Below are 26,940 nucleotides of genomic sequence, written 5' to 3' on the forward strand. Positions count from 1 at the left end.
TTCCTTGAACCTTAACCACGACTCGCACATGACTGTATACATAGTATCATTTCCACTTTCGTTCTTACTTGTATAATGCTTTCAGGGATAACTGTTGGCTAACGTTGTTCATTTTCAATAAAGTATTTTAAAAAGTTCACATTGCGACTACGTATCACGATAGCTATAGCTATAGGTCACACTAGGGCGCTCACAGAGAAGTTCATGAACGGGCATTGACCCTGCCAGGCAAACGCGTACTGCGCATGTGCGAAATGTTATTTTTGTAAACAGAACGATAACAAGGCCAGTTTGAGGCACGGTGCTGACTGAGAGTAGGACATGGTTTCACTTTAACCAATAATCTGGTCTCAGTTTTAAGGTAAGTCTTTGATTATATTCATAATTTTACTTGTTCCTAATGTTCAACGTGAGAATTAGAATGTATTCGTAGCATAAATCGATAGTAAGTAATTCACATGACTACGTTTGAACATAAACTATATCGCTTTGCACATATTTCCGCATACAAAGATAACCGTGTTGTTTACATATTAAATGGTAGTGGCTAGCAGTAAAATCCTTATATGATAATTCCGAAGTTTGCTGCATGAAGAGTACTTGAGCACTAAAACTCAAGTTCGCGTTATTCGGTAAAGCTAACATGTTAACATATCACCAAGTATGGTTAGATTGGTGGGTGGATATCGTAATGTAATCGAGCGCTATAGTATTGTAAAGCATTGGCGGTCTTAAAGCATATAAGAATTGCAAAGCTTATTGGAATATTAAAGTCAATGTCTAAGAACAGCGGGAAACCTTATCGTTAAACATTTACAATTAATACAGTAAATATAGGTAATATTAACATAGGCCTAGAAGATGATAGATATATATATGTATAAGTGATATATTAATAAGATTTATGCAAAATGTAGCGTATTTTGTTCCTCTTCAATTTACCGTTTTTAGCCCACCATCTGATGATGGTGGGCTATTCAAATCGTCCTGCGTCCGTGGTCCGTGGTCCGTCCGGCCGTCCGTCCGTAAACAATTCTTGTTATCGCTATTTCTGAGAAAGTGCTGAAGGGATCTTTCTCAAATTTCCTACGTTGATTGCCCATGGTCTGTAGTTATGCATATTGCATTTTGGAACCAATCGGAAAACAACATGGCCGACAAGCAGCCATCTTGGATTTTCACAATTGAAGTTTGTTATCACTATTTCTGAGAAAGTACTGAAAGGATCTTTCTCAAATTTCATTTGTAGGTTCCCCTTGGTCTGTAATTATGCATATTGCATTTTGGGACCAATCAGAAAACAACATGGCCGACAGGCAGCCATCTTGTATTTTGATAATTGAAGTTTGTTATCGCTATTTCTCAAAAAGTACTGAAGGGACCTTTCTGAAATTTCATAAGTAGGTTGGCCTTGGTCGCTAGTTACGCATATTGCATTTTGGGATTGATCAGAAAACAACATCGCCGACAGGCAGCCATCTTGGATTTTGACCATTGAAGTTTGTTATCACTATTTCTCAGAAAATACTGAAGAGATCTTTCTAAAATTTAATATTTAGGTACCCCTTGGTCCCTAGTTATGCATATTGCAATTTAGGACAGATCGAAAAGCAACATGACCGACAGGCAGCCATCTTGGATTTTGACAATTGAAGTTTGTTATCGCTATCTCTGAGAAAGTACTTAAGGGATCTTTCTCAAATTTCATATGTAGGTTCCCCTTGGTCTGTCGTATTGCATTTTGGGACCGATCTGAAAACAACATGGTCGACAGACAGCCATTATTGCTAAATCTAAAAAAATTCATATATATAAGTTCCCCTTGTTTGAAAAGTACTGGAGGGATGTTTCTCAATTTATACAGATTAGTAAGAGGAAGGGAAAAATAGAGAGAAATCAATTTGACATGGAACCTATAAAGATCATTCAATGGTGGGCAGGGATCTCTTGTTTAAAACGTGATAAACACATACATATATATGTATACACACAGTACAATGTATATCTTTCCAACAGATCGTTTACGCTGTGTCCTTTAAACCTCCGATAGTACTTAAACCATTAATTGTATGCACGGAATAGTATTGGAATCCCCAGATAAATATTGTATCACGCATGTACGATAAACTAGGTTTGTATATATCTAGAAACAGAAGCTGATGCTTCAGTATTTTGCATAAATAATATCGGACGTCAAAGCTTGAAGATCAATTCATGAAATAACCAATAATATTAGTTGTTGGCTCAGTATTTTTCCTCCGAATAATGTAGGTTACCCAGAACAAATTATGAAGGTTCTTCACGCATGGAAAAAGGAATTTTAATAAAGGGTATATGTATATATATTTTTTTAAAATAAAAAAACTCAATATTTCACTTTGTAAGATAACAACTATCAGTATAATATATATATATATATATATATATTTATACCTCTCTACCAAAGCATCAAAGTTGAAATATCAGAAAACTAGATTGTTTACTGACCAATCCTATGTAGTCTATTCATACCCTGCCTACACAGCTCCCTGACGACGACCATCTCTCAGAAATTGTCCGTCCGTCGTCCAGAGAGCTCTACGCTATCGCAGCTATCTCTCACCCAGTCAGTCTTGTGCGTTTCACTGTTGTTTTCACTTATATTGGAATATTGGGGACTGATTTGTGCAACACAAGTTTTTAACGTATATCTCTTTACAAACAAAATCATCAATGGCCGTTGTATATTTAGTCCTAACCTAATATTACGTCAAATTGCTACCATCCTCCGCAAAACATTTTACATTGAAATTATACCATAAAGAATATTTTTATTTCAAGTCAAGATTCAAATGTGACGTCAATTTACAAGCACAAAGGGAGGCAACTCGAAATTAAATTCGCGCACAATGAGGGGATAGAGGGGAGTTTGCACTTCAATTGCTGTCTCGATGAATAGTTTTTCAGCGTCTACACTCTTCCGACTTCATTAATTTTCCTGAAACTTCATGCGCTAACTGTTACACATTTTAATCTTGTACAGGCCCGGGTTATGGCATTTTCCCACGAGTTATGCTAAAAGCTGGTTATACATAGCAAAAGTTTGTTTTAATTTCTTTAATATATACAGGGGTACACACACATGCATATGCTATGAATTTGTTCGTTAACCTGGTGAAATTCAGTAGAGCTCGGATAAAATATTAACATAAATATACACAAAATATATTTCTGAAAACATGCACCTAACATAGTGTTTATAAAAATCGAACAAGAGATATAAACATGTAAACGTCAAATAGTCAAATCCCTTTCACTGAATCTTTGATTGTGCTCTAAAAATAGACGAGCTTTCTTTGAATACCGAGAATTGTATAATCTATGTCTGATCTAGACCACACACCTACTAGATTAGGCTAATTCCGAGGCGAGTGCATGTCGACCACCCAGGTGTATAAACATATTAGATATGTTAGGTAATCGGATGAAGCAGCCAAACATTATCACAATGCTAGGTACATATGTACCTGTATGAACTACATATCTTGTCGCCATTAGAATCTCCATCGTTAGAATTAAAAACCACATCAATAATTCCTTGCCATCACTCTTGAACACTAATAATATGATGTCATAATTTTTTAATGCAGTTAGTGTAAAGGAAGTCTTTTAATATTTTATTTATATATATATAAGTACAATTTCAGAGAGTTTGGTAGGTAGGGGCTGTCCTAATCACCGGCTCTCTGGAGTGGAATTTGTGATTGGTTTTTAATTATCTAAAATACTTATTGTAATAATTCTTTTTAGGATATCAATACTTTCAATTTTATTATGGTTAAGATGACTGATCCCCGATATAAAACTATGTTTTATACTTTGTCACTATATACTTGTAAAATGTTATTGTGATTTATGACACTTTAATAAACAAGTTGATTGATTAATTGATTAATTGATCATTATTCCAATCAGCATACGTTAGTCTGAAGTCCCAGGGGCTTACTGTTACACTGCTTGGTTTGATTTTGTGTTACTTATGGCCCTTACAACAGTTTCATGTATAATCATTGATTTCAAAGAAATTAATGCATAACTCGCTTAAATAAGTGGATATTTTCCAAGACAATCATACCCGAGAAATAAAAGTTTTGAATTCGTGTATATCTGGAGGGAAAATATGGGACAGGGAAGTTATTCCAACAGTGTGGACAATGAAAAATGTCAGATTTTCGAGGAAAACTGCTCCTTAATCAAGATATATAAAATACAATTATACAATCACATGATTCATAAACAGTACTAGAAATACAAAAAGGTACAGTAAGAGTATTATACATGTATATAGGAGCTTAAAAAGCAACTATGAACCCTTCGGCTAGCTGAACCATTTGGGGTGCCGTTGGTCGCATAGCGTTCTAGTGTTGAACATGATACAGTCACGCTAGTATCCGCCTTCGGCCCACGTTTGCCGAAGGGTTCATTGTGGTTTCTCCAGTTAAAACATTATTCTTATTGTATTTTATTGTATTTCCAGTACTTCTTATATATATTATGTGATTGTATTTGTAATTTTTTGTGTTTTGATAAAGGGGCGGATTGCCTCGAAAATTTAACAAGCCTTATTGTTCACACTGTTTGAATTACTTCTTTGCCCCATATATATATTTATTAGCCTATATACATTGCAACATTACTTGGTCAACAACAAATAAATGTAGTGTGAATAATATTGTAATTGGAATATTTCCATATGATGTTATTAAGCAATGCTGGTCTAATAAAAAGATACGTACCTCGTGGAAAGGAGAAAGTCGCTGGTCGCAGATCATATAAATATTTTGTTATGACATTATGAACCAGCATGATTTGATTTAAACATGTTTTTTTTGCCATGAATCAAAGCAAATAGGATTGAGCACAAGTTAAAACAATATCATTAAATCCCATTCCCAAATTAGTAAAAAAAAATTAACATTTTGGCAAAAAGTGAAGGTCATCAATTGAATATTCAAAAGCAAAGGAAGTACCGACAAAATAATTTCATACATTATTCTGGTTTTTATAAACGTGCACATTTCTGAACACAATAATGTCTGTGTCTAAGGGCAGATGTTCATTTTCACACGGAAGTAAATCTTAAGTTAATAACTACATGTAATTTTTGAGACCAAGAAAAAGTAAACGCCCTTGTATAATGTGGTCAATATTGAAAAAAAAATGAGAGAACTGTTTTTGTTTTGCTACCTTAACTTCGTATGAATTATGTTGATTTAATTTTCCTATCGCCGAAGCCATAATAACTAGGAGGTTTAATGTATTTAAATACGGAGTAATAGAATATGCTCAAGGCAGGTGAAGATCTGGTAGTATGATTGAAGGTTAAAATGAAGATTTCGTACTAGAAAAGTCTAAGTTAGTAAAAATGAAATAAGTTTTATTTCCCAGTACATAAAGCGTATTTTGACCAGCCATTTGAGGCAATGTAGAATTTAAAAAGTCTGCAGCTAATTTTTTAGCCCACCATCATCAGATGGTGGGCTATTCAAATCGCCCTGCGTCCGTGGTCCGTGGTCCGTCCGTCCGTCCGTCCGTCCCTCCGTCCCTCCGTCCGTCCGTCCGTCCGTCCGTAAACAATTCTTGTTATCGCTATTTCTCAGAAAGTACTGAAAGGATCTTTCTCAAATTTCATATGTAGGTTCCCCTTGGTGCCTAGTTATGCATATTGCATTTTGAGACCAATCGGAAAACAAAATGGCCGACAGGCAGCCATCTTGGATTTTGACAATTGAAGTTTGTTATCGCTATTTCTCAGAAAGTACTGAAAGGATCTTTCTCAAATTTCATATGTAGGTTCCCCTTGGTGCCTAGTTATGCATATTGCATTTTTAGACCAATCGGAAAACAAAATGGCCGACAGGCAGCCATCTTGGATTTTGACAATTGAAGTTTGTTATCTCTATTTCTGAGAAAGTACTGAAGGGATCTTTCTCAAATTTCATATGAAGATTCCCCTTGGTGCCTAGTTATGCATATTGCGTTTTGAGACCAATCGGATAACAACATGGCCGACAGGCAGCCATCTTGGATTTTGACAATTGAAGTTTGTTATCGCTATTTTTGAGAAAGTACTGAATGGATCTTTCTCAAATTTCATATGTAGGTTCCCCTTGGTGCCTAGTTATGCATATTGCATTTTGAGACCAATCGGCAAACAAAATGGCCGACAGGCAGCCATCTTGGATTTTGACAATTGAAGTTTGTTATCGCTATTTCTGAGAAAGTACTGAATGGATCTTTCTCAAATTTCATATAAAGGTTCCCCTTGGTGCCTAGTTATGCATATTGCGTTTTGAGACCAATCGGATAACAACATGGCCGACAGGCAGCCATCTTGGATTTTGACAATTGAAGTTTGTTATCTCTGCTTTTGAGAAAGTACTGAAGGGATCTTTCTGAAATTTCATATGTAGGTTCCCCTTGGTGCCTAGTTATGCATATTGCGATTTGAGACCAATCGGAAAACAACATGGCCGACAGGCAGCCATCTTGGATTTTGACAATTGATGTTTGTTATCACTATTTCTAAGAAAGTACTGAAGGGATCTTTCTGAAATTTCATATGTAAGTTTCCCTTGGTGCCTAGTTATGCATATTGCGATTTGAGACCAATCGGAAAACAACATGGCCGACAGGCAGCCATCTTGGATTTTGACAATTGATGTTTGTTATCACTATTTCTAAGAAAGTACTGAAGGGATCTTTCTGAAATTTCATATACATGTAAGTTTCCCTTGGTGCCTAGTTATGCATATTGCGATTTGAGACCAATCGGAAAACAACATGGCCGACAGGCAGCCATCTTGGATTTTGACAATTGATGTTTGTTATCACTATTTCTGAGAAAGTACTAAATGGATCTTTCTCAAATTTCATATGAAGGTTCCCCTTGGTGCCTAGTTATGCATATTGCGTTTTTAGACCAATCGGATAACAACATGGCCGACAGGCAGCCATCTTGGATTTTGACAATTGAAGTTTGTTATCGCTATTTCTGAGAAAGTACTGAAGGGATCTTTCTGAAATTTCATATGTAGATTTCCCTTGGTGCCTAGTTATGCATATTGCGATTTGAGACCAATCTGAAAACAACATGGCCGACAGGCAGCCATCTTGGATTTTGACAATTGATGTTTGTTATCACTATTTCTGAGAAAGTACTGAATGGATCTTTCTGAAATTTCATAAGTAGGTTTCCCTTGGTGCCTAGTTATGCATATTGCCTTTTGAGACCAATCCGAAAGCAACATGGCCGACAGGCAGCCATCTTGGATTTTGACAATTGAAGTTTGTTATCGCTATTTCTGAGAATGTACTGAAGGGATCTTTCTGAAATTTCATATGTAGATTTCCCTTGGTGCCTAGTTATGCATATTGCGATTTGAGACCAATCTGACAACAACATGGCCGACAGGCAGCCATCTTGGATTTTGACAATTGAAGTTTGTTATCACTATTTCTGAGAAAGTACTGAAGGGATCTTTCTGAAATTTCATATGTAGGTTTCCCTTGGTGCCTAGTTATGCATATTGCGTTTTGAGACCAATCAGAAAACAACATGGCCGACAGGCAGCCATCTTGGATTTTGACAATTGAAGTTTGTTATCACTATTTCTGAGAAAGTACTGAATGGATCTTTCTCAAATTTCATATGTAAGTTTCCCTTGGTGCCTAGTTATGCATATTGCGTTTTGAAACCAATCTGAAAACAACATGGCCGACAGGCAGCCATCTTGAATTTTGACAATTGAAGTTTATTATCGCTATTTCTGAGAAAGTACTGAAGGGATCTTTCTGAAATTTCATATGTAAGTTTCCCTTGGTGCCTAGTTATGCATATTGCGTTTTGAAACCAATCTGAAAACAACATGGCCGACAGGCAGCCATCTTGGATTTTGACAATTGAAGTTTATTATCGCTATTTCTGAGAAAGTACTGAAGGGATCTTTCTCAAATTTCATATGGAGGTTCCCCTTAATGCCTCGTTATGCTTATTGCGATTTGAGATCAATTAGAAAACAATATGGCCGACAGACCGCCATCTTGGATTTTGACAATTGAAGTTTGTTATCTCTATTTCTCAAAGTACTGAATGGATCTTTCTCAAATTTCATAAGTAGGTTCCCCTTGGTCACTTGCATTGCATTTTTGGACCAGTCTGTCCGGAAAACAACCTGGCAAACAACCTGGCAAACAAACAGCCACTATCGTTAAATCTCAAATTTCTTATATAGCTAGGATTCCCTTGTTTGAAAAGTACTGGAGGGATGTCTAAATTTGCACAGATCAGTAAAATGAAGGGAAAAGTAGAGAAAAGATCAATCTGACATGGAACCTATGAAGATCATTCAATGGTGGGCGCCAAGATCCCTCTGGGATCTCTTGTTTCATCTTTACGTCTATCCGAAAGTAACTCTAGACCAGATTCAAAATATAAAGAATCGCTACTAGCATATGATGGTACATGTAAACCAGTTATACATGTAATACGTGCCGTTTTTCTTAAGAATTCATGAATCTAACATATAACAACCCATCCCATAATTCACACGCATACTTCAATACCGGTAAGATAAAAGTCTTATATATTTTTAATAGCGTCTCACTTTCAAGCATATATTTCAATTTTCTAAGAGCATTAAGCTTTTAAGAACAGATATATAAGTGTTTTCAATATGGTCAACCGATTTACCTTCCGAATTCAAAGTAACATCCACGTGTCTATGGCAATGACTTAAGTTTTGGAACTGAATATCAAATTTTAATTCCATATCTCAAAATTCTAAATATCAAAAAGTCACCTTTTTTATTAGGGTTAAAATTTACCAAACATCTCTTTTGACCAGAACGATTCCCTATGGATTATATCTTTGTTGAATTTTAGAGTGTTCATGGAAACAATATGGCCGGCAAGAAGTGACCATGTCTCTTCTCATCTTCGCTAACCAAGGGTTACTCTACGCTAAGCTCCATTTCGTTAGCGAAGATGGTCTCTTCTAGGACCGCGCGCCTCGGAGGATATGTAGCTAGCTACTGGTATTCATAGCCGCAATGAAAATTTAAAAAATCTATTCAATCCATATATGACAGTTGTTGTTAGTGATCGGTATAGCCTTCAGTTTCCCTGTGACCTTTTGTTAACACTTAAACAACCCATTCATGCTTTTTCTCAACTTATCCATTTCTTGATACATGTAATACCATTTTTCTTGCTCTACCTACGGTGTTTACAAGTCCCAGTTGAAGCGATATACGGTTACATGTGACTAATGGAGAAAACTAAAAATATGGTATATTGTGATTTCTTTGTACTGTAGTGGTATCTTCACAGAAGTTATCAAAATTGCCTTTCAATATGACAGAGAAGAGAAAATGATATGTTCAACTGTGAAAAGACAGGACAGAAGTGGACATTTAACTGTGCTTTATAGATATCAGTTATTTTATTCTCGAGTAAACAATTTATATATGTTCCTCTCTGTCTCAATATATGGACGTTCAGTCTTAAAAAAGGGTCGGGAAGAGAAAACTTTCGATAGTTTACGATCTTGGATTTTAAGAGTTGATGTCTTTTATTGGTATTTCTTCGCTCTTTCTGTAGAATTGTTGGTTCTATTTTTAGATTGGTGAGATGAACAAACTTGTGTGTGTAGAAATAGATTAAAACAACAGTCAGATTGGTGAGAAAAGATCAAACATAAGTAATAAAGTCAAGGTAGATATTAGACTGGCCACCAGACCCCAAGTTTTTTGTTAAGAATTGCCGAGCTAAATCGAGGTAAACAAGTATTTTCAATTCCTTTATTACTTATTTGTGGAGAATGTTTCAATGTATAGACCCATTCATCGCTATATATTAAACAATTTCCCCTTTTATAGGAAGAAATCACCGTTTAGCGAGTATAAAATCAACAGTTATAGTCGCTTAAATAGTTTGCAAACGGGCTTACATAATCTAGTGTAAAAATTATCAAATTCCATTCCAAATTCCATGGTTTAACTGTATTATATATTGGCTGACTTGTCACTGAGTGATAAATTATCACGTTTTCTACACATAAGACTGGTGTTATTCAACTCCCAATGCATGGAATAACTAATGCAACTGTTGAATAACATTAACTCTCAATACGTTTTGATTGGTTCACACGATGACCTTTGACCTGGACTATTTTTTCATTACGTGGTTCAATGCGATTTGATTGGCAAACACTTGGAGGCCACTTCACGATGTCTCGTAAATAATGTACAAGAAGTAGTTCGTAGTTTTTTTTGTCACATTCTTGAATATTCATATATATATATATATATATAGATTTCTATCAATTCATTGCTTTGAAAAGAATAAACTTACTTATAATTTGTTATGGCTTGTAATAGATTGTTACGTGTCCACATATTCCATAAATTGTCAGTTTTACATATCAATATTGGAATTCAATATAAAAATCATGAAATGTATTGAATAATTGGCTAAAACACCTCTCTGTTCTGAGTTTGACGAATTTTAACTTTCTATTGATCCTTAGTTGTTGGTTTAAACAGTATTTTATTTGTTCAAAAGGATCATAAAACAATATGATAATAGAGAATCCCGAAAGACGTATTTACATATGTTCTTACGGTGAGCCACAGAAATACATCTTAGAGTTGTTTATCCTGAGTTGTTTACACTTCAGGCACTTCACTGACGAGTTTCTAAAGGATGTTTGTTGCAGTTTGTTCATTTTTAGCTCTACTGTATCTATCTAAATTGATTTTTTGTCTGCTCTACACTGCTTTTACGCTAGCGCTGTGTCCGCCAATTGTTCATTGTAAATATTGCTATATGTAATGATGAGCTTGAAAGCTCATCCGGAACTCCTCGTTTTTTTTCTAAAAAAAATATGAAAATACCAATCGGAACCCCTCGTCATTTTCTCCGAAACCTACGTTCGTAGACGGAGGCGAGGTGTTCCGATTGATGAAAATACAACAATCGGAACACCTCGCCTCCGTCTGCGAACGTAGTTTCGGAGAAAATGACGAGGGGTTCCGATTGAAAAATACAAGTGTATTTTTAAGAAAACATCCGAGGAGTTCCGGATGATTTAAAGTTTACGTTTATAAACAAATTCAATTGAAATTGACATTGTGAAACTTTTACTCTGATTTAAGACAATTTTATCACAACCGATTTACCTTCCGAATTCAAAGTAACATCCAAGTGTCTATGGCAATGACTTAAGTTTTGGACCTGAATATTAAATTTTAATTCCATATCTCAGAATTCTAAATATCAGTATTATTTTTCCCTCTCTCTTTTTCCCAATCCATCTTTTTTCCATTTCATTTGTTCTTTTCTGCTCTGTTTAAGATACTATAATAGAACTATCATATGCTGATAATCATTTGGCCATTGCTAAGTTTTGCATATGTATTATTGTATTACGGAGAAGACATTGATAATTTGTGATAACTTGCGTTTAATCCTTTTTTCTAAAAAAAAAGGAATAATTCAAAATGGATTTTGAGATAACCATTTAAAAGTAAAGTGAGTAACGTATCACATGCTTCCGGTATTAAAAGGGTTATTTAAAAAAACCCAAGTTGAATTAAGATAAACACTGTCTGTATAAATAGAAATATTTATTGATAAACCGGTTTGATTTGTATTTTACATTATAATTATAGCCAAATAATTTCGTGTCATGTGTACTTTTCAGAACTAAAACATCGCCGGGTTTTCAACATTATAATCGTCATTATAATGAAATCCAAAATATTAGCCCTGGTGTAATCCTTAGCTAAGCCTGTTATAGGGGAAGGGCGCGTAACCTTTCACCAAATCGCACCGATATTTATGTTCACCTACTTTTACACATATTGAAGAAATGAGGGCGCATGCTCTCTTGACGTTGTTAATTAAATATGTGTTTATACCTGTGTATACTGTCCGTATTGCACGTGGGATAGGTGTACTTTATATGGAGTCGGTGGCTGATGTGAATCGATAGATATGATAGACATATATACCGTGTGTACATACTGGGTTCAAACGGTCAGGACTGGGTTCACCGCCCACCACTCACCGGCCGTAGACCTCGGCTAGCTTTCCGCCTGTGGTATATATATATATTTAGGGAAAGGGTACCGCCAACTCTGTGACGTGACATAATTCAATCTACTTGTTAAGACGCAAGTAAATATTTATGTTTTAGTGGATCTAACTGAGCGTTAAGTCCGAAATTAGGCACTAAAAATGTAAAAGTCAGGGAAGTGAAAAATAGATTTCAGCCGTTAAGACCAACCTTCGGTGTATCCAAATAAATTAGTATATATGAGCTAGACTTCAGCTTCAATATTAGAATCTGTGAAATATGACTTAGAACAGGCCCTTGATCGAATAAAAAACATTACTGAAGACTCTGTAAAGTTTGTTATGTTATTGAAAATGAAATCCACTTTCTGTAGATGCCCTTTATATGGTCAAGTTAGAGAAATATATCTCGATGAAATGAAATTTAATAAGTTGATACACTGTATGTCAGGGGATAAAAATCGTATTTCAATTTTTCAGCTAATAACTCTGAGATTATATGAAGAACTTTTCAATTAATTAAACAGCCATGAAAACTGAGGAGGTAGAATTGAACTTACATCTAGTATAATCTAATATTCAACTTACATTGTTGAACCGTTATGTATTGTATGGTTCATTTGAATGGAATGATTCACGGGGTCTGGTACATAGGGTGGGGTTAGGTGAGGGTCAACTGGGAGTGGGGTTGAGGCGAGAGTAAGGTGAAGTGGGGTTGAGGCGAGAGTAAGGTGGAGTGGGGTTGAGGTGAGGGTAATAAGGGGTGGGGTTGAGGTGAGGGTAATAGGGGTGTGTGGTTGAGGTTAGGGTAAGGTGGAGTGGGGTTGAGGTGAGGGTAATAGGGTGTGTGGTTGAGGTTAGGGTAAGGTGGAGTGGGGTTGAGGTGAGGGTAATAGGGGGTGTGGTTGAGGTGAGGGTAAGGGGGTGGGGTTGAGGTGAGAGTAAGTTGGAGTGGGGTTGAGGTGAGAGTAAGGAGGGGGGTTTAGGTGAGGGTAATGTTGGGGTGGGGATGAGGTGAGGGTAAGGCGGGGTGTGGTTGAGGTGAAAGTAAGATGGAAGTGGGGTTGAGGTGAAATTAAGGTGGAGTAGGTTTGAGGTGAGAGTAACGTTGGGGTGGGGATGAGGTGAGGGTAAGATGGGATGGGTTTAGGTGAGGGTTAGGGGGTGAGGGTTAGGGGGTCGGGGTTGAGGTGAGAGTAATGTTGGGGTGGGGATGAGGTGAGGGTAAGATGGGATGGGGTTTAGGTGAGGGTAAGGGGGTCGGGGTTTTGGTGAGGGTAATGTTGGGGTGGGGATGAGGCGAGGGTAAGGTGGAGTGGGTTTGAGATGAGGGTAAGGTGGAGTGGGTTTGAGATGAGGGTAATGTGGAGTGGGTTTGAGGTGAGGGTAAGGTGGTGTGGGGTTGAGATGAGGGTAAGATGAAGTGGGGTTGAGATGAGTGTTAGGTTGGGCGTGGTTGAGGTGAGGTAAGGTGGAGTGGGTTTGAGGTGAGGGTTAGGTTGGGCGTGGTTGAGGTGAGGTAAGGTGGAGTGGGGTTGAGATGAGGGTAAGGTTGGGTGTGGTTGAGGTGAGGTAAGGTGGAATGGGGTTGAGATGAGGTAAGGTGGGGTCGGGGTTTTGGTGAGGGTAATGTTGGGGTGGGGATGGTGTTGGGGTAAGGTGGAGTGGGTTTGAGGTGAGGGTTAGGTTGGGCGTGGTTGAGGTGAGGTAAGGTGGAGTGGGGTTGAGATGAGGGTAAGGTTGGGTGTGGTTGAGGTGAGGTAAGGTGGAGTGGGGTTGAGATGAGGTAAGGTGGAGTGGGGTTGAGATGAGGGTAAGGTTGGGTGTGGTTGAGGTGAGGTAAGGTGGAGTGGGGTTGAGATGAGGGTAAGGTTGGGTGTGGTTGAGGTGAGGTAAGGTGGATTGGGGTTGAGATGAGGGTTAGGTTGGGTGTGGTTGAGGTGAGGTAAGGTGGATTGGGGTTGAGATGAGGGTAAGGTTGGGTGTGGTTGAGGTGAGGTAAGGTGGATTGGGGTTGAGATGAGGGTTAGGTTGGGTGTGGTTGAGGTGAGGTAAGGTGGATTGGGGTTGAGATGAGGGTAAGGTTGGGTGTGGTTGAGGTGAGGTAAGGTGGACCTACTTTCTTGTCTGCAACATTCCCCAAACTTTAAGTGATACTTACAAACAATTATGTGTTTTGACTGGAGTAAGTCAATGTTAGCATTTTTAGGTGACCTGAGACGAAGTCTCAAGTGACCTATCCTAATCGCCTTTTGTCCGTCGTCGTGCGTCGTGCGTCCGTAAACAATTAACATTTTCGACTTCTTCTCCAAAACCGCTTAACCAAATTCAATGAAATTTGGCAGAAAGTTTCTATCGCTGATGGTCAACCAAAATTGTGAATTATATGGTCCACACAGCCGAGGGCCCTGAGAGGCGGGGCCAAAAAGGGTCAAATTGACCAGAAACTTCAAAAAAAATCTTCTCTACTCTCAGATGTGGCGAAATCAGACATTCTTCATAGATGGAAGGGTCTTAAGGTGCTTTACCAAAAATGTGAATTTCATGACACTGGGGTCTCACGTTTGCCCCTTGGGAGGGGGTAAACTATTACTATAGTTTATGTAGGGAAATCACATTATTGACTATGATTTGTTTGATTTGTATTGGAATTCATTCAAACATGGTTAACATTATCAGCATGGGATGATAGTTTGATGGTTTGCACATGTTGGCCCTGACTGACCCCCAGTGACTGATTGGTGGGGCTAAAAAGGGTCAAATTGACTGAAATTTCAAACATCTTCTTCTCATGACCAATAAAAGGTAGAATCAAATACTCTTCATAGATGGAAGGGTCTTAAGCTGCTTTACTTAAATTGTGAATTTCATGAGCCTGGGGAGGGGATAAACTTTACAATAGTTTTTATAGGGAAATCACATTTTTGACTATGATTTGTTTGATTTGTATTGGAATTAATTCAAACATGGTTAATCTTATCAGCACGGGATGACAGCTTAATGAGTATGCACATGTTGGCCCTAACTGACCCATTGGACTGATGGGTGGGGCCAGAAATGGTCAATTAAATTAACTGAAATATTTCATATCTCAGGTGAACGTTAATGCCCATCGGCCTCTTGTTCTCTTATATATATTCTATGAATCAGTATTATAAGACGTATTGCCTGTGATCTATACAAATCAGTATTATTATTATTGCCTTTATTTCCTCCAAAATGAAGAGCATGGCATTATAACAATGTTCAAAACACATATGTTAAAGAAAATGCATGACAATATGATAAGGATCAATGTACATAGAATATATATATATATAAAATAAAAAGTCAAACACAGATCTGCTGTCTCCCTAGTACTTTCGCCGCGAAAGTACTAGGGAGACAGCAGATCTGTGTTTGACTTTTTATTTTATTATTATTTACCGTCACATGGACACTTTAACTTTATTCTATATATATAGCAAAAAAACCCAGACTTTTCGGCAAAGTCTGTTGTTTTGTTATTTTTTATACATTCACCTTCGCAAAGACAGATTTCAATTTCTTATGTGCTATATATATATATATGTCAAGTAGTAATAACGACAGTACAGACAAGTAAATTGTCGGATTTTCGAGGCAATCTGCCCCTTTATCAAGACACAGGTAAATTACATACGATCACATGTAGACATAGAACATGGAACAGTTACACAAATATAGTAGGTATAAGCAACAAAAAATATCGTAATGTTGTAAAAATGATCCCCTCGGCCTATTATGATTATATATATATATATATCCAGGTATTGATATCATCTAATAGACGACTTCCACAATGATCATGTCAGGGTATCAGGCCGACCATCATTGCGCCATTGAAACGTTCTTATTAATAAGCTGCGGGTATTTTTGGCTAGGCGATTGGGTGCCGTAGATCGTGAGTTCGAAGCCCGGTCAGGGCACGAGTCAAAAAGTTGTCTTCCTTCGTCATTTGTGTTGCTAAGTTATCTATATATATATATATATATATATACTTGATAAACATAAATGGTATGATTATTAGTTCAAGTTTGAATATGAGCAAATTATAGATTATTTTGAAGAAACTAGTTTTGAATATGATGATCATCGTACAGGTCAAGCATACACTTTATATGACATATTGTATCCAGCCTGAACTGTTCTAGTATATCTGTTTCCAATGGATAAGCCATAGGGCCTCCCAGTAAAATGTGAACTAATATATATTCTGACAAAGAATGCAAATATGAAATAAATTCAATATCTGAAATAGATACGATTGCACACCACAATTTGTCACGAATAGATTATGTTAGTGAACATTTTAAAATTAAATGGTTCACAATATCAGTATAAAAATATCCACAATAATGTCATAAGTATTTTGAATTTACGTTTCTAATGGACGCAATGATTTTGATGATATAACTTATATTGTCGAGACAGTTTGGTTATTGTAGTGCTAGTTTCCAATTATCGCCTGTGATCTATATAAATAAATATTAAAACAGTTACCGTATGCGATCTATACAAATCAATATAATATTTTCGCCCTTCCTTTAAAGCAAAATTGAAACGTAGATCGCCTTTCAATATTCTGAAAAATTATGAACACTACTGTATACCAGAGACCTATATTAATTAGTATATAGGTCTCTGTGTATACTATATATGTATATTGGTCTAATTTAAGTTGCGCTGACTAATCCATGTACAAGGGAGTATTTGAGCTAGTGTATCAGCATGTTGTGACATTATCGGGCTTACTGATGTTTTGAATCACACGGAGGAAAATGCCTCCCTTAGCGCCAGTAAACACACTGTCATTACTATCACAAGATCGCTTCATATAATAGAGATGTTAAATACATGTTTTATTTTTTAAAAGCAAATTTGACATTCATTAACACTTTTACAAAGTTGTATCGATCCGTCTGCACATGAACAAAATAAGTCTGTGAGTCATTACTGGTTATCCATGTAGCTGTATATGAAACAGCATGTGAGTGACGTCACCAAAAAGATTCACGTAATTAATAAGTAGCAAAACAAAAGCCGTTTGATAAATCTTCCCGCGTCCGTCTCCGGTCAAGCTGAGGATAAACTAGACTTATACAGCGTTTAGTGGTCAGCGGCATTGTCCTCGACTGGCCAGTGGAATGTGTGTGTATAAATAAATACGTTCTATAGACTACAATGAAGTAAGGTCTGCTAGTATATAACTCGGGGTCTCCGACAGGTCACGCGAGGACAACGGCCACTGAGTTGCCTCACAACTCTGCCGTACATTCACCTAAAACTAATCAATTGACGAACACTGCGCATGCTCCACACTAACGGAACCTAGTCGGGGTGAAAAGTTTATAGTTGTTAGTAGCTTGCTTATGTTTCATGTATTATAATAGAAATGTATTAACAACATCCGCTTTCTACCCTTACAGGAGGTTTTTAAACTACACAAGCTACTTTCTGTTGTGAAGGAAGCCCTCTAAAAGTATATTTACAAACCAGGTATGTATTTATCTTTTCCTTTATTCAAATTTTGCTCGAGGTGTTTATTACGGCGAGTGGTAGACAGATGCAGCATCAAATTCTACGACTTTTTGGTATCATTGTTGTATAATAGATGTGTAGACATACAACAGCAACGGACTCAACAGACAAAGGGTTCTCTTTTATTTAGTTATACATGTACCATCAAAATAAGCTGGATTCTTCAAAGGAATTGTTTTCACACACGCGCGCACACATACATACATGTATATATGTATGCAATTTTGATTAATCACATAGGCTATTGTTGTGAGCAACTCATATAATTGTTTTCTATATATTCCATTTTTATAAACCACATCGGCTATTGTTGTGAGAAACCCATATAATATCAGTTGTTTATTCCAGATTTATGTTCTTTAGTAATCAAATATATACAATTAAACAAAAGAATGGTCACATTGGATTTTTTTGGTATTGGGTAATGGAAATGGATACGGCGATAACTATTTAGATAATGTTCTGTTTTCCGTTCAATAATTGTGCTATTATCAAAGCAATTGGAATTATTGACGATTTATAATTGGTATATACATGTTGAGGTGTACATATTCATAGTATCTACCATAGTATCAAATGTATTTGTATGAGGTAAACAAATTAAACTCTGTTTGGTACCGCAGTACCAGACCACGATCACTATGAGTCTATCACAGTTATATTTACATATCCTAAAATATAGATCAGATCACAACCCACTGTTATTATATATATATATATATATATATATAGATAATGTGTCCTTATTAATCATAATAGGCCCTCGGCGAATTAATTATCGGCCGAGGGGGATCGTTTTTACAACATTACGGTATTTTTTGTTGTTTATACCTACTATATTTGTGTAACTGTTCCATGGTCTATGTCTATATGTGATCGTATGTAATATACCTGTATCTTGATAAAGGGGCAGATTGCCTCGAAAATTCGACAATTTACTTGTCTGTACTGTCGTTATTACTACTTGACAATTATCTATTTCTAGTAATACGCATCCAACATTTGTTTGTTAGGATCCAGTACCTATATTAGTTTATACTGTCGTTATTACTTACTAGACCCTATATATATATATTCACGCAATGCTGTTGTTTTGTACTTGTGAATTGAGTTCGGGTCATATTACCATCCGGAGTTATACTGATTCTGTCGTTATTGTTTCTGCTTTAATATATATTTTTTTCGGATCTCGAGCCCGCATTGGAATAACCAGCCGTTATTACTTACATATCTATATTAGATTAAGAGACGTGACCGAGTTTCCTATGACCCCGATACGTGCATGTATATATATATACACAAAAGAGAAACACTTTGTGTATCGTGTATATAAATATTAAAACGAAATATTGGCATTAATGCAATCGTCGGAAAGAGGCGCAAGGCTTGAAAATGTTAGCAATTATAATTTGCAATTTAAATTGTCAAGGTAGTATTTCGTTTATATATTTTACTTTGAAATAAATGTATTTTCACATATATAATTGAACATTTACCGTGGCTTGGCGTTCACTTGAAAAAAAGTTTGTTTGTTTGATTTTTATAAAATTACTACTTAAATACTAACAAGTTTTGGTATGCAGTTTCCCTGAGCAAAGACATATCATTAATACACAGTAGTCCCTCTCCCTATCCGACCAATCACATGTCACACTTCCCTCATGTACTTCGTCCTCCAAGGTGTCCCGACACTTTATCACTAGCCCTCCACCTCTGGGTTGCGAGTTCGAAACCTATGTGGGGCAGTTGCCAGGTACTGACCGTAGACCGGTGGTTTTTCTCTGGGTACTCCGGCTTTCCTCCACCTCCAAAACCTGGCAAGTCCTTAAATGACACTGGCTGTTAATAGGACGTTCAACAAAAACAAACCAAACCAAAACTTCGTCCTCCACATTGAACTTTGTCATTTACTTTTTTCGCTATCTAAATTTTTATACATTATGTTCCTCCGAGAGTAAAGACTTGCTATCGCTCTATCACGCTTGCTTATTTCAAGGCATTTTCTTGAAGCTTGAAGCATTAAACTGATCGATTTCATACAGATCTCAGATGACCTACATTATTGGACATCTGATCCCAAGGTCATTTATTACTGCAAGAGGAAACACGAATTGATCATGTCATCACAACATATCCTATAGTTGTTTTCTTTTGTTCCGAGTGCTAGAAAGTTATCGTATCGGCAAGTTATATGACCTCTTTGTGATAGGAAAGCCAGCATTAAAAAAGAATGGACGAATCATGGCTGTGTGTAAGGATCGTTCGTGTGGTGTTGATTTCTGATTAATATACTAGTTTACATACATGTGTTGGAGTAATCTGTTTTTGCTTCCCTTATCTATTTCGTGTACTTAGTTTTGAAACCAGTAGTTTATATAATGTTTTCTGTCGCTATACTATTTGAAAATTAAAATGTATGTTTGTATTTTGGGTATTAAATGTCTATAATGTGTTTCAGATTGAACGTTTCTACGACAGTGTTAATGGAGAAAGCCGCTAGATCTGAGCCATCGCGAAGACGAGGCTGAACGATCGGAGAACAAAATGGAGGACTTCCCTAGCCGTGACGAGCCAATCTGTCAGATCGAGAACTGTAACTGTCCTCTTAAACATATTATACAACTTGACAGCCAGAAACGTTCCTCTCCAAAAATCGGCACGGAGAGTGAACGGCCACAACATCATCAACAGATGGACAACGTTCAGTTCCCTTTCTACAATCACTTCATCACATCAAGTCAGTACAACCAGCAATCCAGCACCTCATCCGAATTCTTTAATCCGAAGCGCCGCCGTGTAAACATGTATAACGAAGAAACTGGACAATGCTCCATTGGTAATAGTTCCACAACTGCCAATGTACCGGATACTAGCGCAAATTTCTGTAGCGGAAGTAGATACGACCAATCATCTAATCCGTTTTACCGTACATATACTCAACAGGTTGCGGATTGTGAACGTCAAACTAACACAGACAACAGTAAAACTGATTATCACGTTAACAAACCTGTACTAGATACACGAGTGCCCTCTATAGATTGCGTTAATAGTGGACCAAACGGCGCGCAACACTTGGACGTTGGGCCATATCAGCGAGAGCGGAGCAAAAGTGCCACTCTGCTACCGATGTTGCCAAAGAAGAGAGGTATAAAACGATACTCCCCGGACCCAAAACGGGAACAGGACACCTCGTCACGACAGTCTTATGAAACTACTCGAAAATTATCGCGGCAGGCGTCTTCGACAATGAAGCCAAAGACGGACTCTCTTCTACTTCCGGCAGCGAGGTCGTCGCCCTCTCCCACCTCCACGATCTCATGTCCTCCAGCTGTACCCGCCAAGCCTCCGAAATACGACGCGAAGTCAATAAAGGCCGATATGATTCGTGAGATAGACAGTCAAAAAGACGACGATGAAGATGTGCAGACATTCAGAAAGAAGCTCTTCGACTCCTTCATGAAAACGAAAGAACCAATAAAAGCGGAAGACGAAAACAAGGCGCCACCTGCCGAGGAAAAACAGAAAGAGGAAGTAACTCATACCAATCCAATGACTTCATTGGACTATTTGATATCGAAAACTTTGATGGAGAGTGAGGATAAACCGTTCAAGGCGCGGAATAATCACATACACGAGATCATTCGCGGCGAGAAGAGAGGTCGGCTATGTCTGATGGATCTAGTAGAGCTACAGGTCGAGATGGGACTAGCATAATATCATATCATAGGTCTTGTATGTCTACAGCGTGAAAGTGGTCTGCTGTTATATGGTTATTTATTGTAGAAATGTGTATTAGATGGTGATTGTGTTTGTATAAATGACAGTCATTTCTTGTGATCAGATCACGTCCATTATATAATCATCAGGTTGTCAGAGTGACAAGCTAGCACTAGAAATCAGGCATCAACCTCACAAATTAGCGAGGAATTAAGTTTGTCTTAAAAGTGTATGTTTATGATTGAATTGAAAGATAGTTTATATTTGGATAAACATGTTTATTATATACTTACTGTTATTGAAATTTTCGTTTATTGTAAGTTACATGTATTTAAGAAATCGTGCAAATATCGTTGGCTACAAATTATTTTATTTTACATGTTCCGTTGATTCGTAATGAAATAAATATATGTCACAGATGTGGTACATTTTCGGTGATCAAGTTAAATATGGTTGTACGGCTTGAAATATCAAATATCTGTACATTATATCCTGAATGTTAGGGCCAAAGTTAAGATTTTTGACATCTGTACATTTAAATATTGGTATCAAACAAGTTTAGAATCAAAAATAATTATGTGAACCTTGAAGATTATTAAATGACGTTGGTTCCTCATGGTACGTGATTGAATATCGAATTGTAGAAAACGGTTGTTACCGTATTTACGAGCGGGGACAGGCTAAACCCAATTCGCCATTACAAATAGTAAGTTAATGTAACGTCAATATATTCGATTATCGACAATGAACCCACACGTGGTACATATTGATATCGGCAAGTGAGTCTCAACTACATAAGGCAGGGGTTAGTATCTTTCAAGTTGTCTTTATACCCCGTGATGGTGATATGCATATGTTCTCAACCTGAGGCATTATTGAATCGTAAATGTTTTTTTCCTCTTTTTTTTTTTTTGCTGAGTATCTAGAGGACCGCGGGGGAGTTTGAACCAAGTCTGTAGGCTGTCGTCTACGCAATATAATACCAAGTGTTGTTTTTCCTCTCTATTTCATGGCGTTTCTTTATCAAGAATCTTAATCCAGAGTCAACGTCATTTCTTGTGGTTGTTCAAAATATTTCTCCATCATAGTTCAAGCGAAAACTAAAACTTTCATTGAATACTGTATTTATTTATATATTTTGATTTCCTTTCTTACATAATTTATTCCTGGAATTCACATAAGGGAGTCATTTAAGCATTGAACGGCTTTCAGTAGCGCGCTTCATGTTGAATTTGCCTCTGTCCAGTTGGCACTCATATTGACTATGAATGCCAACTGAAAGCCGTTCAATGCTTGTATTTACCATCTGCGATTTTTTATTTGTCTTGCGATTTTTTTTTGAAATTTTCAAATTCAAATTTCAGTTGGCAGTTCATAAGCCGGTGAACTCGCAACTGAATTGGTAGGGTTATATAGTGGCAGTGCCATACAATGGTAAATATTAAGGTTATGAACAAGCGTTTTTGGGTTCGAAGTGTCATTTGGTTAAAACATACTACTACCACAAAGGGAGGTAACTCTGATAGACGAGAAACTTGAGAAGAGACGGCATTATATTTGTGTGTGATTGATTTGTAAAGTGGATATTTAATAGCTAAAATAGAGAAATATTCCTCGTGATCAGGAGGGTACGAATTATGACACAATTGAACTAGTTATATATTTTTTAGCCGAATGTTTATTCGTTTATATAGTTTAAGATAAACACATTAAAAACAAGTCTGATTATTTTTTATTCACTCAATCATACCTCGGAGGAGTTTTGGTTATTAATGTTGATATTTTATGGCGGTTAGTTGGTCTTGCAATTGTAGATAAATTGAAACTATACATGTGTGGTACTGTTCGTGATTGGAGATCTGACCGACAAACCGGAAGTGATTTCGCGATGAAGTCCTATATAAATGATTCTCCCCCTAGTCAAGGCCCTTTTGCTACTGTTCTAAAATCTGTGGACGAGGTTAGCGTCTGTGATAACTGAAATGTCCTGTCGGGTTGATGGACACCAAACCGGTGACAGAAAGCGCTTTATCATAGTAGCGGTCATATGGCTTCCAGACATTGTGATGTAATATATGAGAGAGCCTTATTCGCTTTTACCAAAGTTATTATGGGATGTTTGAACTAGACCAAGGCCCGTTTGGTACCAGAACGATATATTGAGACATGCAGGCATGCCCGAATCATATCATATATATATAAACATAGAGGCCGGCTCCTCTTTACGAGCACATTACTGAACTGTTAAATGTCTTTACAGTGATAATAAGGACACATGTTGTTTGAATGGAAGATAATATTGGTTTTTTTTAGCATTTTTGGGTAAGATTTATATGTGGTCCCGATAAGAGAAAAAAAACTAAAATCGGAGGTGCCCGGGAAAGATCACACAATATAACGTAACAGAGAGAAGACAGGATAAACGCCCAGCGTGATTCATGACTATTGTTTTCAATGTTTTGTTTCATCGGACAATAAATTTATTACAATTAAGTTAAGATTGTTAGATTGTTCAAAATATGATATGCACAGGTCGGTGTATTTTATTATAATGTTGATTATGGGTTTACGACCACCGGCATCATTCACATTTAATCAAATGTTGTTATTGCTACTATATATGTAGATGTACATTACGATGTACAAATATCACGTGCTATAACACGTGGTTTGTAACATGCGTGATATGTATATAGTTTAGTATCAGATGTACATGTACCCCATATTGATATTGTATGCAGATTTCTCACTTGTAGCTACTTGTGTGTAGAGATATCACTTTTCCGACAAAATCTACATTTTACATAATCATTGAGGAAATCAGATAAACTGATGTGAATAGAGCGATAGTGACGCAATAGATCCCAGGGTTCCCTGCGCGAAGAGAAGCACTCGGAACTCCTCGAACGTAGATAACAGGATACTAACATTCGGAATACCTCGCGCGATTACTGTACGTTTCATCAAGGTGACCGCAGTGATCGGCCGATGTCTTCCGAATGGGATATTGTTTAACACACCCGAGGAGGTTCGAATGCTGAGAGGACACACAAGGGATTTCTGGAGTGCATGGTAAATGGTATTCGTTGGATGTTAGTGTGTATTGGGTTGATATCCTCACTGTGACGAGGATTCTCTTTATCGTTAACATTTGAAATATATAATTCTACATCTTAACAAATTGAATAAAACTTAAAAGTGAATTATTTTTGTTTATATTTTATTTCCTGCAAACAGAAACGTTATGGATGTTTGTTTGGTATTTAAATGTATTCTAAAATATAAAATATAAAAGGATGGTTAAAACTCATTATTTCCATCAGTTTCCTGTAATAAAACCCTATTGTTGTTGTCAATGAGGATATACCAACGCAGAAACAAATATTCGTAAAGAAAAACGCATTGATGTTTGTTTACATTTACCGCGATACTGTAGAAGGAGTGAATAAAACCGACAGACAAAGAAATATGTAGTTTTTACTCAAAATCTTTTAAACGAGGACAAAATAGGAGGGCAAAATATGAGAATATAAGGGCAGAATATGAGGACGGAATATGAGGGCAGAATATGAGGACGGAATATGAGGGCAGAATATGAGGGCATAATCCGAATGAAGGATATATTTCCATAGAGACTTGATTCAGCACAAGGAGAAAAAGATCAGTAGTTTCGATTGCGAACACATCGGAATAACTTCAAATATCTTCTTCGTCCACAGGGATGAGGTAAGTGTGTCCAGATTTGGCCTGAACCATCCGTGTCCGATCGGGAACCAAATGAGGTCAGCGGATGGAAACTAAAAAACAAAATTCAATTTACTCGGTCTTGACTTTTCAGTTATTTTAGAAGAAATTGTTTTGATGAATTTTTCTAAAGCTATAAAAAATATAAAGACCAGAATAAGTCAGTGGTCACGGAGAATTCTAACACCTCTTGGTAGGATAGTGGTATTAAAATCAATCATTATAGCAAAATTAAACCATTTGTTAATATCTATTCCAACCCCTGACAACACCATTACACAACAATTGAATAATACTTTCTTTAATTTCATTTGGCAATCACTAGTTGACAAAATTAAAAGAAGTACTATTGTTCAAAATTATGTTAATGGAGGCCTTAAAATGATTGATATATCGAAATTTATTTGCAGTCTAAAGTCTACATGGTTGCGAAGATCACTTAAGAACAGTAACACATGTTGGATAAATATTTTTGAGGCTGAACACTGAACAGCAAATATATCAGACCTGGTTACGGACTTTGTTAAACATTTTAGAACTGATAATGACTTTTGGAAAAATGTTTTTCAGGCTTGGGTTAAAATTTCAGAAGCAGCACAAGTACAAACTTAGCCAGAATTCTTAAGTCTTCCGATTTGGTATAATCCAAAATGTCTGTATTGGCAACAATTCCTTTTTTTTTTAACAGAAACTGGTTTAACAAAGGTGTTAGAAATGTTTGTGATTTATTAGATCAAGAGAATATCAGAGTATATTTCCATCAAACAAAGATGTAAGGATCTAGATCTATTTTTAATGGCAGGAAATACAATAGAAAGACCACTGGTACCAAGTCATATTTACATTTTATTAACGAATAATAAAGGTGTAAGGACATTTATATACGTTTGATTGAACAAGATAAATGTTTAATAACAGCTGAACAAAAATGGAAACAGCATGATGCCTTTAAAAATATGGACTGGAAAAAATATACAATATCCCCTTTCAAACTACCAAAGATACAACCATACAATGGTTTCAATACCGGCTACAACACCGCATTCTTCCTTTAAATAATTATTTAAAAACTATTTAAGTCTCGGACAATAACATCTGTAATATCTGTAATACAGAACATCTTTTTTGGGAATGTCCACAATCCTTTCAACTTTGGCAAAATTCAAAAGCTGGAATATTTGATAAAACTAGTAAAGAAACTGATTTTAGATTGGAAACAGTACTTTTTGGAGATACCAGCTGCTTTTCATTACCTTTAAATTTCCTTATCCTATATGAGAAATTTTATATATTCTCTGTGTCAAAAAAAACAAAGGCTTAGTCTTGAAGGTTTGAATGAGGTTTTGGCATTCAAATATGAAATAGAAAAACTGTTGTCAAAAAATGTATGTATTGAAAGATTTGATGAAATATGGATCGAATTCAAAGATATGTTCGAAAATTAGTTTTTTTTTTACTGCGGTTGTAGTGCACAAATGGATAAGTACAGGTAGATGAAATTGTAATTACCGACCTGTATTTTATAATCTAAACAACAATGATCATCACTGTATGTTAAAATGAATGAGAAACTTGATTTATTCCCAACCTTACCTACATAAGTGGTAGTACTTATCCTATTGACAACATACACTTTAATTCTTATATTGTAGACTACGATTTCTGCTAATATAATTGATCAAATTTACATATACATTTGAAAAAATATATACTTTTGTGATTAATAAACCTATTCTCTCGTTCACTGGACATATATGCCAACTGATGTTCATTTGTGTACTTCTACAATAGTATTCATATAC

General features: G+C 36.5%; 1 protein-coding gene across 1 annotated transcript; it reads left to right on the plus strand.

Moving 5' to 3' along the window:
- Positions 1 to 273: 273 nt before the first annotated feature.
- LOC117332662 lies at positions 274 to 24,597 on the plus strand. Its single transcript, XM_033891655.1, has 3 exons — positions 274 to 361; positions 17,566 to 17,635; positions 20,136 to 24,597. Exon 3 carries the CDS (start codon positions 20,222 to 20,224, stop codon positions 21,389 to 21,391), a length of 1,170 nt encoding a protein of 389 aa, XP_033747546.1. The 5' UTR covers positions 274 to 361; positions 17,566 to 17,635; positions 20,136 to 20,221; the 3' UTR covers positions 21,392 to 24,597.
- Positions 24,598 to 26,940: the final 2,343 nt, after the last annotated feature.

This window comes from Pecten maximus, chromosome 8 (genome assembly GCF_902652985.1).
Source record: "Pecten maximus chromosome 8, xPecMax1.1, whole genome shotgun sequence".
Taxonomy (NCBI): domain Eukaryota; kingdom Metazoa; phylum Mollusca; class Bivalvia; order Pectinida; family Pectinidae; genus Pecten; species Pecten maximus.

Coding starts and splice junctions, on each gene's coding strand:
- LOC117332662 (XM_033891655.1), top strand. CDS start 20,222: ATGGAGGACTTCCCTAGCCGTGACGAGCCAATCTGTCAGATCGAGAAC.